At 50.6% G+C, this 14,140-nt stretch overlaps 4 protein-coding genes across 4 annotated transcripts; 3 read left to right on the top strand and 1 right to left on the bottom strand.

The window, feature by feature from the left end:
- Nucleotides 1–218: 218 nt before the first annotated feature.
- Nucleotides 219–1,050, top strand: N7458_010874 (mitochondrial 54S ribosomal protein mL49; the record flags this gene model as incomplete). Its single annotated transcript, XM_056914256.1, has 3 exons — nucleotides 219–342; nucleotides 537–928; nucleotides 1,000–1,050. The coding sequence occupies 3 exons, from the start codon at nucleotides 219–221 to the stop codon at nucleotides 1,048–1,050; spliced, it is 567 nt and encodes a 188-aa protein (XP_056763105.1).
- Nucleotides 1,051–2,417: 1,367 nt separating this feature from the next.
- N7458_010873 (uncharacterized protein) lies at nucleotides 2,418–3,543 on the top strand (the record flags this gene model as incomplete). The annotated part of the gene is made up of 3 exons (XM_056914255.1): nucleotides 2,418–3,116; nucleotides 3,184–3,258; nucleotides 3,319–3,543. 3 exons carry the CDS (start codon nucleotides 2,418–2,420, stop codon nucleotides 3,541–3,543), a joined length of 999 nt encoding a protein of 332 aa, XP_056763104.1.
- Nucleotides 3,544–3,885: 342 nt separating this feature from the next.
- N7458_010872 (putative flavoprotein) lies at nucleotides 3,886–4,724 on the top strand (the record flags this gene model as incomplete). Its single annotated transcript, XM_056914254.1, has 3 exons — nucleotides 3,886–3,968; nucleotides 4,031–4,568; nucleotides 4,629–4,724. The coding sequence occupies 3 exons, from the start codon at nucleotides 3,886–3,888 to the stop codon at nucleotides 4,722–4,724; spliced, it is 717 nt and encodes a 238-aa protein (XP_056763103.1).
- Nucleotides 4,725–9,059: 4,335 nt separating this feature from the next.
- On the bottom strand, nucleotides 9,060–12,162 carry N7458_010871 (putative ARID/BRIGHT domain protein (SWI1); the record flags this gene model as incomplete). The annotated part of the gene is made up of 2 exons (XM_056914253.1): nucleotides 9,060–9,796; nucleotides 9,870–12,162. The coding sequence occupies 2 exons, from the start codon at nucleotides 12,160–12,162 to the stop codon at nucleotides 9,060–9,062; spliced, it is 3,030 nt and encodes a 1,009-aa protein (XP_056763102.1).
- Between the last annotated feature and the right edge of the window lie 1,978 nt (nucleotides 12,163–14,140).

Below are 14,140 nucleotides of genomic sequence, written 5' to 3'. Positions count from 1 at the left end.
ACGAGGCACAAAGCACTTTGCACTTTGAATTTGTGTGCGGGAGGGTGTGTGGGCGCTAAACCCTTTTGGGGGTCGAGTTGGGTGATGGGGCGGTGGCAGAAAACCGGCGCGAAGAAACCTGCTTCAATCTGTCGAGTATCGCGGGTTCTCTTTTTTTTTGCTGGTGATCTTCAACTTTTGCTCTCCCCATCCCCGGCCGGTTCACCTTCACACGTTCAATGGCGTCTCTCCGTCAGTCGGCCTCGGTCGCTTCCTCCGTCTGCAAGCAGACTGCCACTCCCCGCTTGGCCCAGTCCGTGGCTTCCGTGCAGACATGTAGCCGATTCCCTTCATTATCTTCCTGTAAGTTCCGAGCGTTGTGATTCTCTTTTGCTCTGTTGGACTCGATTGTGTCGGGTCTACTACTTGGCATGATAAGGCATCGATGTGAGACGGCTCAACCTTGAAATTTGAGAAGAGAGCATCTACCTCCCGATTTTGCTATATTGGATTGTTGGACAAAAGCACATCTAACAAAGCTGTTATTTCTTCTACAGCCCCTCGCCTTCAATCCTCATACCGTCCGACCTCCTCTCAGCTCTCTATCTCCACCCGCCAGACTCGCACATTCCTTACGCAACTTCGCCGCCAAGCGCAAGCTCTTAAGGAACAGCCTATTTCACCGTCCGCGCCCTTGCCCAAGCACGGCAAACAACCGAAGCCGACTCTATCACTAACCAACCTTCCTTACTTCGTTCGCCGAACTGGATCGAACCAGCTGCCTGTTTACCTCGTCACAAAAGCCGGCGGTACCAAGCAACTTACCAAGATTCAGAAGACCGAGGGCGATCTGGATGCGTTGCGCAGCGATCTGGCACTGACCCTAGGTGTTGACACTCGGAGCCCCGATGTTTCAATTAACCGTCTTACCGGTCACATTATCGTCAAGGTATGCTTTCGTTCTAGCCTGCCATTCGCCGACAGCTTTCATTGAATACGATAATAACGTGTATATGACAGGGCTGGCGGAAACCCGAGATTGTGAAGTTCCTCCAGGAACGCAACTTTTAAACTCTCCTCTCTGATTTGCATCCTTTCGCGGCGACCAGTCGCCTGATGTCTACACAAAAGCATTGACCGGGCTCCCAAAGAGTAAGGGTTCCCCGGAGAGCGTGGAAGCGGAAGAAGCAAAAAGTGAGAACAAAAGCATATGGAGAACCAGTAAGAGGAGGATACCAGACTTGGGTCCCAGGGCATGTCATACCCCATGGGTGAATTTTCCCTTTTTTTCCTTGATTCCCTACTTCCTCGGTGTGTATTTCTTTAAGCTCAGTCTTTGGGGTCATTTTGTTTCTTGTTTTTCTTTGCGGGTGTTGTCATTTGTTTCTGGTCTCCTTCTTTTCTCTGGCCCTATTTTCCGGCGCTTGCATTTCTTTTCATCTCTCCCTATCACTCCTACTCTGTACATGCTCCATGACTCGATGGGTGTTGGCTCTAGTCTTTTCTAATCGAATGAATCTATGCATCGTCATATCTGCTTGTCATAAAGTAGTTGGACTTGTCCACAAAGCCCAGAAATCCACCTCGAGGCCATAACGCGACAACTGTTTACGATGTCAATTTTTTTCTTCCATCTGAAATTCGCCTTCGTCAGCAAAGGGACTAGAAGTAGATTTGAAAGTGGAATTATGTATACCTAGATTAAGATGAGTTGTTCAGTCAGAGAAGTCCAGCCAATTTGAAGGTCCTAAACCGCCTCAATGCGGTTTAAACCCTTGAAAAACACCCAACTGAAGAAATTCTGATTCAAAGCCAGTTCGCAACCCTCACACAGGATGACGTGAGTGAAGAGGTTCTGTGGAAAGGTCAGTGTGCAAGCTGAGGCAAGCGGAGGCCGGTTCAGGGCATAGTTCGTTCCACGGCAGCGGGACGCTGTATCTTGACCCACGTTTCCCCACTGATTAGCGCTGTTGTTTACCACAACCAACCCTCGTGTTTGAGATCGATTGGCGAACATGTCGCCACCACGTTTGAACGGAGAGGGTTCGACGTGGCTATGGTCATATTACAATTGTCGATCCATACATGAATAAAGCCGATATCCCATACAAAAGACCTTCGTAATAATGTTGACTCTACAATAGGCTGTTTCTTTCAGAAATCGATTTGATCATTCTGATTTTTCGCTCTGACGCACTCGCTCGCCGAAATATAGGCCGCAGTGGCAGCAACTGATGTCACTTCTACCCATTGAGAGATCTACAACATCATGCATGTCGTCTCCATTATGACGTCTAGATCGGCACCGCATCTTTGAGCGAGGGCTATTGATCCTCTATATAGTCTGAACCCCACGACCACAGGACCCGAATTTCTTCCTTTATTCAAGTCACATTGCCTCTGTTGCAAGATACGGAATATCCAATACGAATATCACCATGGTCAAACAAACAACCCTCGACATCGAATATGCCTCTCTGATGAGTCGCAATCCAGAGGGTACTTATCTGTACAGCCCACCAACCTTCTGCAAGTTCCACCCGGGCTCGGTGGGCTTCTTCGACGAGTACAGCGGTTGGAACCAGATCACCGATCTATCCAAAGAAGGCCAGCCCCAGGCAGATGGTTTCACGCCCATAAAACGACTGTTAACTCGAGATCAGCGGCCCAAAGCCGCTATGTGGAAGACTCGATCCTCCGAATCTGAGGCTGGTCAGCATATCAGACTGTCCGGTGGCCTGTCTGCAGCCGCTGCAGCCGCCGTCCCAGTCGACGTTTCGGGGGACGGAAAGCACAAAATCAGCACATCGGGCAAAGCCGCATTAGTGACGGGGTCGACCGCAATGCGAGAGAAGGTACTCGCCCCATTTGATAAGCCCGTCGCAACATGGGCGAGCGAGAATGCACAAGCGCTGCTGGATTCGGACTTTGCGCCTGATATCGCCAAGAATGGCATTTGGATCATCCAGCATACGTGGGTGACGGATGAGTGTGCCATCAATATGACGAACAGCTCGGACAAGGAGATTGAGGTCGGATTGGATATTGCGGCGACTGGGATTGCGAAGGCTGGGGCTGGAGGTGGGACGTTTGACAAGCTGAAGAATGAAGGGTGGACTACGTACAAGTCCGAAGGGGTAAGTGGAACATGAATGTCTTATTCTTATCTCTCGAAAGCTCAAATACTCATTTATTCTGCTACAGGATGATCAAGGACTGGTCGTATGCTTCGGCGGATCTCATTTCAAGCCTCGTCGATTCCAGCGGTTCCGCACTGTTGTAAGTGTTATCCGTGTGAAAGAGAGACCTGATACTGATACAGATTAGCCCATCAAACAGACCCAGGCAAACTCTTACTTGCGAACTGGCCCTGTCGAAGAGGTAGAGCTGATCGATGAGCTGGGCTTTGAGTCTGCAAAGGTTGGAGCACCCGAGAGTGATGCCGAGGAAGAGGCGGAGGCTACTGCTAGAGAAGAACAAGAAGAGCAGCGCAAAATCGATGATTTGGAGAAGAAGAAGGCTGAGATTTTGAACAATACCACTACGGAGACATTCGTTCTGTAGACTTGATGGTTAGCCTGGGCTACAGGGCTTCATTTCGTGTGCTGCCATGATGATCTCAAATGTTTGTTCGGATCTATATTTGATCAAACCATTGAGCTAAAACCAATTAACTTCTCGATTTTGAAAAAGGATGACTTATTGTTCACCCATTTAATGATAGAGATCCCTTGATGTCATCTTATACTTCGAGTTTGTGTATACCCCACATTTTCGGCCCCGAGGCGTGGATTAATAAGCAGGCGGCGAGGGCGAGGGCACGAGTTGATTTTAACCATTCCTTCTGTCATCGCCGCCGTCGACTCTTTTCTTCTTCTTTCACTGTAGACTTTGTAATATCTCAATATGTCACGGGCAAGCTCAATAGCTCCAGCCGAAGCCGTTGCAGCTGCAATGGACGACGGCAAAAAGCACCTCCTCTTAGCTGCGTAAGCTCTTCCGTCAGCATCGCTGTTACGTCACCCTTTGCTGACCACGATATCAATCTTAGGAGTGGCTCCGTCGCAACTATTAAGCTTCCCAACATAATATCCGCCCTCTCAAATTACCAGAACCTATCCATCAGAGTGATTCTGACCAAATCCGCCACACACTTCCTCAACGGTCAATCCCAAGAACAACCCACCGTCGAATCCCTCGCTGCTCTCCCCCACGTCGACGGAATATATCAGGATAAAGATGAATTAGGGGAGTCCTGGACTCGTGGCGCGGGCATCTTGCATATCAATCTACGCAAGTGGGCTCATATCTTGGTCATTGCGCCGCTGAGCGCGAACACGCTGGCGAAGATCGTCAACGGGATGTCGGATAACCTGTTGACGGATACAATTCGGGCATGGGATACGTCGGGGCAACTGGATGGAATGAAAAAGCGGATTGTGGTGTTTCCGGCTATGAATGTGGCTATGTGGTTGCACCCGGTTACCGCGCAACAAATAAGAGTGTTGGAAGAAGATTGGGGTGTTAAAGATGGTGGAGATGAGAATGAAAATGGCGAAGGGTGGTTCGAGGTCTTTACGCCTATTGGGGTATGTTGTTTATTCTTCTTGTTCTACTCTATCTGTCGGGTAACTAACGTCTATCTACAGAAAATGCTCGCATGCGGAGACATTGGAATTGGAGGAATGCGAGAATGGACCGAAGTTGTCTCCATTATTGAAGAAAGACTGGCACTAACTACCTGAGGCAGTCTGATGCACTAAGGTGGTGTCCATCTTTAGGACCTACTTTGTTCAAGATTTGGCCTTTAAATCGAAAATATCATCAGTCGATCAACTAACGACACGCAATCGACTATTGCGACGAAAAGACACTTTTATACCGGATAGACTGGCATCTCACGCGGTAGTCAAGTCAACACCTGCTTGTCCAACAAAAACAAGTAAGCGAGAACAAGAGCGCGCTATCCCAGTACCCTGATACCCCAAGTATGGCGATCCAGAACAGTACGCCGATTGGAGGATGCAAGAACTTGCTGCAGCAAGAACGTACTTGGAAGCACAGAATCTCTTGGCGGTCCACAACAGGCCAACCCGCAATGCAATAGACGGAATACAGCCTTCAACTAGCCAGTATTTAGGGCGGTTATACTGATTTCTTCGGTAGTAGAATGATTCATCTGATCGTTGTGACTAATGTTTCAGTATGGCTGTAATTAGCTCTTCTTAGCGTATGGATTTCTGCACGGCCTTCGGGGTTCGGGCTGAGAAAAGCAGCCATCCTGAAGGCAGAAGAAACAGACCGATGTGATACTACTGGTCAAAGCATCAAAAGAACAACTCCCAATCTTGACCAGGACTTGGGTATATGGTATAGCCCGGCCGTGAAACAGAAACAGAAATGGGCCTGGTGATACCAACAATTTATTTACGGTTACTTGAAAAATGAGATCCATGATCATGGCCCGCGATGCGAATGATCTAAATGGGGCTAGCGACGTATAATGACTTGAACAATGTAGATTCTTGAGAGAGAGAACAACTCAGGCTATCACAAGGAAGTAGATAAAGACCGGCGCCAAATAAAACCTGACCCAGTGAGTCCAATTGAGTCAGCAGACCTGGCATTTTCTTCTCGTGACCACCCCCGGGGGGTCATACCTGGATGGTCAGGGTAAGCATGGCGAAAGGAAGCATGGACCGTATTTCTGTAGAGGCAATGATCCGCCCGTCTGAGTGGTGCGATGTTGGTGCATGCTGAGGATGGCGATTCTCCTGGTCAACTCTACCCTGCGCCAGTAATTGTGCACCTGCTGCTTGTTTGTTCCGCTGTTGCTCGTCTCTGTTGTCAACCTTTCTCGATTTTCCGACTGTATCGTGGTGCCTGTTCATTTGCAAGATCTTTTAAAAGTTGCAGGCTCGCAATGTTAGAGGAGGTGAAGCAAGGGAAGAAACCGACTAAGAGTAAAGACTAACCATCGTCTGGCAAGTGGCTCACTCCTCACTTCCAACTCCCAGACAGGTATAGGTAGAAGATGCAGCTCTTCCAGTCTGAGCTCCAGAATGCCCAGGTTTACTGGTTACATCTTTACATGATCCGATAGGGGTGAGCGAGCAAAAGTCAGGGGCCTGGTAATGCATCATGACAATGCGTGTGTCAGGGGAACAATTCGTTTGCCGCTAGGAGGATAGTACTTGTGGAAGGCTCCCTGCGGGAGAATCATTGCATGGCAGTTCCTTGCAAGACAACACATGAGGTTTCGTGAAACCAGACAACGCTGACGCCGAGGACTGGATGAAGGAAAGCGAGTTGTGGCATGACGGAGCGTCATTGGTCAGAGATCTCTCCTTCCTGTCCTCTATGTCTGCTTTTCTATCTGTCTGTCGCTTCTTACCCTCCGTCCGTGGCTTTCTTAGATAGACTATCGGGAGATTTCGACATCGGCATGACCGGGTGGGACTGGGCCATCAGCGCTCATTCCGGATTGAGAATATTTCCAGGACTTTATTAATGACTGCATGTACTTGTCATATGCCTCCTTGACATATTAAATCGACTTTGTGGATATAAGATGTGGATTAGTCGGTCTAAACAGGGGGCTTTGCACAGGTGACGAGGTTCCAGTCGCTGAAAGCTCTTTGTGAATCAAAAAAGACGCCGTCGTGACATTGACCGTAGAATCGGTTGTCTGGAAAATGACGATGAGGTCTTTTGTGGGCACACCAGATTCTCGCTTCCTCGTTGTCACCATTCACGAGGAAATCTCCAGCTCGAGATTTTGCCGTTTTCCCAACATGAAGACAGTGGCTGGTATAATGCAAAGGACACGGCAGGTCATGAAGTTTACCTCGACAACAAGGAGCAGAATCTTCGAAATAGAGGTTGAAGGAAATCCTTAGGATATGGATCTCTTTCTGAAAAGACGTTGATGTTTCTGATCGGCATCAGCGACAGTATCATCAAGCCACAGGCTTCTCGACAGCAACATTTGACTTGCTTCTCGAGTATGGCAGGCCCGACTTTTCCTCAGCAACTCGGCGGCAAAAGCCGTAATCTTGAACCGCCGCTGAACACCCAAAATTCCGTAATGTTGTAGCATGCACACAGTCCTACCAGAAGGACCATCACCAGGACACCGTTCTCCTCCATGAGCCCAGCTTCTCGACCTCCAATTCCTCCGCCAGGGAAGCCACCCGTCAGGGGGTTTGCACAAGTCGAGGAACACGTTTGCCATTGGTGCTTCCTGCTTGGCGTCCACAATAGCGTGGCGATTATGCCCGCGATAGAGTGGACGTCTCCGAAAGGTCGCGGAAATACCACAGATAGGGACCGAGGGGAGCGTCTGCTCAGGTAGAGGATGCCAACGACCACGCTCTTCACGGTTATATAGATTTCCTCAGGAAGTAAGCAAACGTTATGTTGCTGGATCGTGATAGCTGAGAGAAGAGACCCTTGTGTCGAGAGCTGCCTGTATTCTGCGTAGTCGGGAAAGGTGTGATTGTACGCGGAGTACGGTTACCTCAGGAGACATGGAAACTGCATGTATGCGAAGCCACTTGGGGCTGTAGAGGAGACAACTGTGCCATCTCGTCGTCACTGGGAAGAACATCGTGGTATCCTTCTGCCCAGAGCCAGTCTTTCCAAACAGACAAGTCGAAGCGCCACCGGTGCCCAAGACATCAAGAAGTCTCCGGTGAGATCCCGGTTTCTGGACTTCTCCAGCGATCACATATGAATGTAAATATTGCACCGTACGAAGGTAAAGCACAGGTCTTCTCGCCGTAATTCTTTTGTCGCGCGACCGAAGCAATAATGGACGCCGAACAGATAGCACTGTTATCGTGGGGGTTCATCAATCTGTATAAACTCTCGAACGGTGGACTGTATGGCAGAGGAGAGCGGAAACTGAGCAGCCAGACTGAGGCAAGAGACATGCCTCATTAGCAAGGTTCCTCACACCACCATCGCAGCGGCTCTTGTGTCAAAGGTCGCGATCGCGCGTCCCTGGGAGTGAAAAGCCCAAGCCATCATCGAACCCCATGGATTTCCCTTTGGCTCTATAAGGGAAGAAAGATGCAGGAGGGAATGAGCTCTCTTGACTCTTCATGTGAACCAAGTTCCAGGGTCATCTGTGGCGTAGAGGACGGCAGCCTGACCAAAGCGGACAATGTAAGACGTCAAAGACAGTATTGAAGGTCGTAGGGAAGATTCAAGGTGTCTATATATAGTCATTGAATATAATAATAAAGAGAAGGAGAGCTCTCACGAAGAGGAAATAGGGGGTGGAAGAGGGAAAGGTCTAACAGGGCTAGGGAGGGCCTCTTATAGAGGACCTCAATAATGGAGAGATGGATGAGAGGGCAGTTGACGGGAATTGGTCAGAAGGAGTAGAAATGTTGTGGGTGATTGCTGGCGTTGCAGCAAGTGAGAAGAGTGTAGCCATATCTGCCTGCATTTGAAGGCACACGCGCGCCTGGCTGACGTTTGCAGTACCCGATCCCGATACCATCTACAAGATTGGATGAAACTTGCATCAGGCTACAAGGCCAAAAGCTAAATCTTACAAAATCAACCGTTACAAATCCCAGAGGGGTATGACCCATCAGATGAACCTCAATCTCTCGCATTCAGCCGAGGGTATTTTGAGCATTGTACACAGAAGAAAATCACAAACACGCTATCTCACAAATAGAAGAGTCAAGAGGTCAAACACCGCAATCAGAGAAAGAGAAACAAGAAAAGGGAAAGGAAGGCCCCCCGATATCCAACCGGCGCCCAAAAAGGAGAAACCATCCATAGGGAAGAAACACAAGATCGAACCGGCCCTGACCTGGCCCGACCTGACCTAACCACCGGCAGCAAGGACGGACTGAAATTGGCTGGCTTGGACACATGAGTACAAATGACATGATAGAAATTCAAAAAAAAATTGTCGTATATGCTGCGCGCAAGGAGCAGATCCACTCGTTCCAGACGCTCCTCTCTTCGTGATAGTCACCGAACCAAGCGTCTTTCGTACAAACACATTGAGAGGGCAAGGCTTGACACAAGGAAAGTAAAAGAAAGTGCGGCGACATCCTTTACTCTGCTAGATTGGCATATGTGAGGAGTTGACGGACGATAGTAGGGTCCATGTTCGCGAGAAGCATGGCACCAAGCAAGCTCTCTTTGCTGGGGAGGATACCGGAGGGGAGATGGAGGGCGGAGGCATTGGCCACTTGCTTGGACTTTTCGGCAAGCCGGCGCAGGATGGCGAGTCCGCGGTGGATGATTGAGCCATAAGCATATGCTTCAGCCTCGGCCTGCCGACTTTGGCGCGGGTTAATATTTGGGAGGCGCTCTGTGCACAGCAGACAGGAAATGCGTAATAGGTGAATAGCAAAACCGTCGACAGAACCCAGCCAGAACTTAGCCAGAGCACCATCAGCGAAAGTGGTCAGAACATCAGCTGCCAGAAGACCCTGCATGAGGAAGACCATGCGGGCATCTGCAACTGCCAGAGGCTTCTTGTCCGGAACCGCGCAGATTGCGAGGCCGAATGTGCGAGTGAGAAGCTCGGGTTGCGGAGGTGCAGAACCGTCCCCGGAAAAGATGGCACCAAAGTAGATACGGTTCGGGTCATCTCTTGCCAACAACTTAGCAAGACCATCCACGGCAGCGGGAGTGTATCGGTGAATAGAAGGATTAAACGCCGAAAACATAATCTGGCCCGACTTCACAGTTGTGGGGCCTGGCAAAGGCGAGAATGCCAGGAGGAAGTGCAGTAGACTAAGAGCCTCCTCTTTCCCCAGGTATTTGCATGACATGTGCCAAGTTGCTCATGAAAATGACAGCATCTTTCATAAAGTCCAACAGATTTTGGTCAGTTCGCAAATATTTGACGCGAGTACCGATGTTCCGGAAGATGTTCGCATAGGACTGAGTGATACACGGCACTCCCAACGGCCCAAAATTGGACTCGCTAAATGACAAGTTCCGGAGTATGGTGGTTATACAAATCAAACGATCCACGGCACGGTCCAGCTCATAGTCGAGGCTTCCGAACTCGGGCGCATCTGCAAGCGATGTGTGTTCGGACTGACAGCCCCGGGTAACCTCTTCATATGAACGCAGGGATATCACATCGGAGACTTCTTGAGTGTGCTCAGACAACAAGTCCACCTGATCATCAACACAATCCACCAAACTCTCTACCAAGTCCTCGGTATTCTCGAGCGAAACCTGGAAGCCCTGCTGACAGGAAAGAGTGGTGAGTGTGTCCAATGCAAGACGAACTTCAGCATGAATACCAGACTTCAAGCTCATGGTCACTGCATGGATATCTACCAAGCCTAACTCGGCGAAACTTGGTACAGTGGGCCTGAGTTGTGAAATCTCTTCGCCAATCTGGTACATTTCGTCCACTTGAATAGGTCCATGAAGTCGTTGCTCGGTGATGACCATGGGCTTGAAGGGGTCTTCAATTGGCCGCTTGACTACTTGGTCTTGCTTGGGCTCCGGTGCTTGCACTGGTTGCTGGACTGGAGTCATAGAAGACTTCCCTTGCTGAGCGGGCGACGGTGCAACGAACTGCCCCCCAGCTTCTGGCGTAGGAGCTGGTGGCTGTGACTGTCGCGAGACACTAAGTCGGTGACCCGGTTGAGGTGGCTTGCTTTGGCTTCGGGCCTGAGTGGGTGTGGCGAACCCATTGACTGGGGTAGCTTGAGCATTATTGGAGACCGGAGTGCTGTGCTGAGGGGTGTGAGGAATTGGTGGTTGGGGTTGCTCAAAGCCCTGGCCCGGTTTTACTTGGGGAGACTGGAATTGCATCGCTGACGGATCGCTAGGCTGGCGGGGAATCCCAACTGGATGTTGTTGTTGCTGAGATTGTTGAAGATGTTGTTGCTGTTGCTGCTGCTGCTGGTGGTGGTGCTGCTGCTGCTGCTGCTGCTGCTGTTGTTGTTGTTGCTGCTGCTGCTGCTGCTGCTGTTGCTGCTGCATCTCGGCAAACTGTTTGGACTGAGATTGGAAATATGCCTGCTCATAAGGAGCCAGGTTCCTTTGGTGGTATTCCCGAACCTCCTGTGCGGCCATGGGGAACTGGACTTGGGGGAATTGGAGCTGCTGTGCAACCATCGGCCACAGATTCATCGCAGTTACTTTTTTCGAGCCACCCATTTTCATCACAGTTCCATACAACTGCATGACATTGATAGGCCGACCGCTGATAATCGGATTAGGGTCCAAAGGTAGGTTTCGTGACATCATGAATTTTTGTAACGTTCGCATGAACATCTCCGGGTTGTTGGGCTTTGGCATGCCTTGCTGGTGTTGCTGTTGCTGCTGCTGTTGTTGCTGCATCTGGCGAATAGCAGCCATTTGCTGAGGATTTGCCATAGGGTTCATCCCACTCGGCATTTGGGGGCGACCGGCCATCTGAGAGTTGGCATTCATTTGTTGGCTCTGTTGCATTTGCATCTGGCGAAGCCGCTGTTGCTGAGCCGCAATTGCTTGGTGATAACTCTGGGGCATCTGTGCCATCCCGTTGAACTGTTGCGCCTGCATCGGCGGCTGCTGAGACCCCGAGGTCATTCCAGGTCCCTGCTGAAATTGTGCGTTCATGGCCTGAGGGAATGCTTGTCCGGGCATGAACTGGCCATTTTGCGGGGTGTTCACACGGCTGCCATCCGACTGCGAGGGAGACATATGTGGTCCACCTACATGTGGGCCGGCAGGAGAATATGGGCTTGGCGAGGCGGTTCCCATACGCACACTTTGCTGGTCAAAATCTTGGATGATTGGAGATTGGGCCACATTGGGCGAAGCGCCTTGTTGGAGGTGTTGATAGGGGGTCGGGTGTTGGGTGAACTGGGCTCCATTTGCAGCACCTTGATAGCCCGGGAATGGTACTTGATGGGGAGTCTGCGATCGCGACCCAGTGACACCGGCACCCGGGGCAGGGCGCGGCGACATGGGCATCCCATCTTCTGGCCGTGGTCGCTTGGATGGAATTACCTGGTTAGGGTTGTGGAAACCCGGGGAGGCATTCCGTGGCACGCCATTGAACATGCGCTGGAACTGATTGGGGTCCTGAGGGTTTGGAGAGGCATGGAGAAAGGCGGCTGAGGGGTCGATGGTAGAAGGATTGAAGGCGCCATTATCCTGGCCAGGAATATTCGAGGCGTCGGCGAGCCAAGCGTTCATGTCGTGTGGTTCTTCCAACCCATCTATGTCCCGAGTAACGCAGGTTAGCAAGGTCCACGTTGGGCGGTCGCGTCATCATCGCGACTCGAGGCACCCCAATGAATTCCATCTTCATCATCAATGGGAAAGGAAATATGACCCCCTCATCAATTCCCAAGATCGTGTGAACGCGTCTTGAGCGGAAGTGTTGAGGGTCTGCGCGCTCGGTCGCGACACGCTTCCGAGGGGGTGGTCTCAGATGGAAGGGGATGGGATCATAGCCGCGAAACAAACAATGACTATTGAGAGAGACGAGGGGAAGGGATTATGAAAATGATATACATACCGACAAGGCTGGATCACTCAAATTCCCGACTTGCGAACGGATGGCTAAGGCCGGGTCCCGGAATTAGCAGATGGATCGAAGGGCAGAGGTTTGGACGGAGGTCCCGTGATCACGTGGTGTAGGAGCCTGAGGCGGCAAGGAGTCACGGGCAAGAAGGGGCAGAAGGGAGAGAGGGCCAGCTGTGGGATGGGGGGGGTGCTCAAGCAGGGGGGTGGGAAGGCGACGGGCTGGAAGGGTCTGGTTGATCTTTCCTCCACGATAATAATGATGGTCCAGAAACTAGAAACCACAGACAAATGAGGGCTGGGGGGTGTGCTGTCGGTGGGTTGCCCGGAAGAAGGGGTGGGAAGAGGGGGGTAAGTGGGTGCGTGGCCACAGGACAAAAGGGAGGGAAATTTGGGGGAAAGAAATGGGGGCAATTTAGGGGGGTCCCAAAAAGCCGCAATACAAGCACACGCAAAGCAATCCAAATGGCGTACTTACCGTATACTTTTTGGCAGCAAAGCAAAGGCAGTTAGGGATGGAAGGGCGAAGTGGAGAGGAAAGAGGGAAAAATACAAAAATACAGCGAGGGAATGCGCCCCGGTCCCGATCACCGCAGTCATCGCCGTCAGACGCACCAGCGCAGTCACGCTGATACTAGACAGTACCCTGTATGGTAAGTAATTGGCCCCTACTGGTGGCCAGTAGTCAGCTTGTTTCATAGATGACTCGTCACACCCATTACGTCTTCCATACTGTAATGTATCCCGTCCTGTTTCTGTTTCCTTTTGTATGTTCGCGGTCTTGTTAGTGATTCACGAGAATAAATTTGGGGGGTTCTTTGGTGATTGTGTTTCATTCTTCAACTGAAGAGGTTGGAAAAGTCCTGGCTCCCCTGTCATGGTGAGTCTCCTCCACAGTTAGTTAGTTAGTTAGTTAGTCAGGCTGTGTGTTAGTCAGGTGGCCCTCTCGCCAACTATGCCGAGTAAAAGAATCTTGAAGGCAAGGCCACGAAGATAAAGAATCATAGTTTCGTAGAAAATAGACCATCAGTACCAGAAACCCATGGGAAGAAAAAGGAGAAAGAGAATGAAAAATCATCTTCGTAGGCTGGAGATGCAAAATGAACTCGGCGAAGATCCATTCCAACGGTCTTCGCCCAGTCCGGTTAGTGTGTATACTCTGGCTGACCAGCACTGGATCACCCCAGCAGAGGCAGAATGAAATATTTAAAAACCCCCCTCCAGAGAGAGGGTGGTTGGGAAGAAAGAGACAATACAAGCCGCAGTGAAGGGAATATGGGAAAGAAGAAAAGAAAGTAAGGCCTTTGGGGGAAAGGAAATCTCCCCGTCAGGCACGGTCACGGTATTTAGTGGGCGCGGCTCTCCTTATATAAAGCTCGGACTCGCGTCTGATAATCATGACGAGCGCAACCAATCCCCTCGCGGTTCACAAGGGAAAAAACCGAATCGCAGGCAAGAAAAGAAACGAACGGAATAAACGGACTCCCCGCAGAGCCGTTCCAGGACCCAGAAGAAAAACTCCGCCAAAAGGGCCTCCCCTAGTGGTGCAAGAATCCGACTCGATCCGCATGGGGCATCGTGATGGTTCTGTGCCTGTCCCACCTTTTGCGACCACCGCTAGCCTGCTAATCTGCCAACCTGCCAATCT

This window comes from Penicillium daleae (genome assembly GCF_028827525.1).
Source record: "Penicillium daleae strain IBT 16125 chromosome Unknown utg000008l_segment0_segment0, whole genome shotgun sequence".
Lineage (NCBI taxonomy): Eukaryota > Fungi > Ascomycota > Eurotiomycetes > Eurotiales > Aspergillaceae > Penicillium > Penicillium daleae.
Note: the sequence above shows the minus strand (reverse complement) of the source record. Positions and strands in the feature narration are given on the sequence as shown.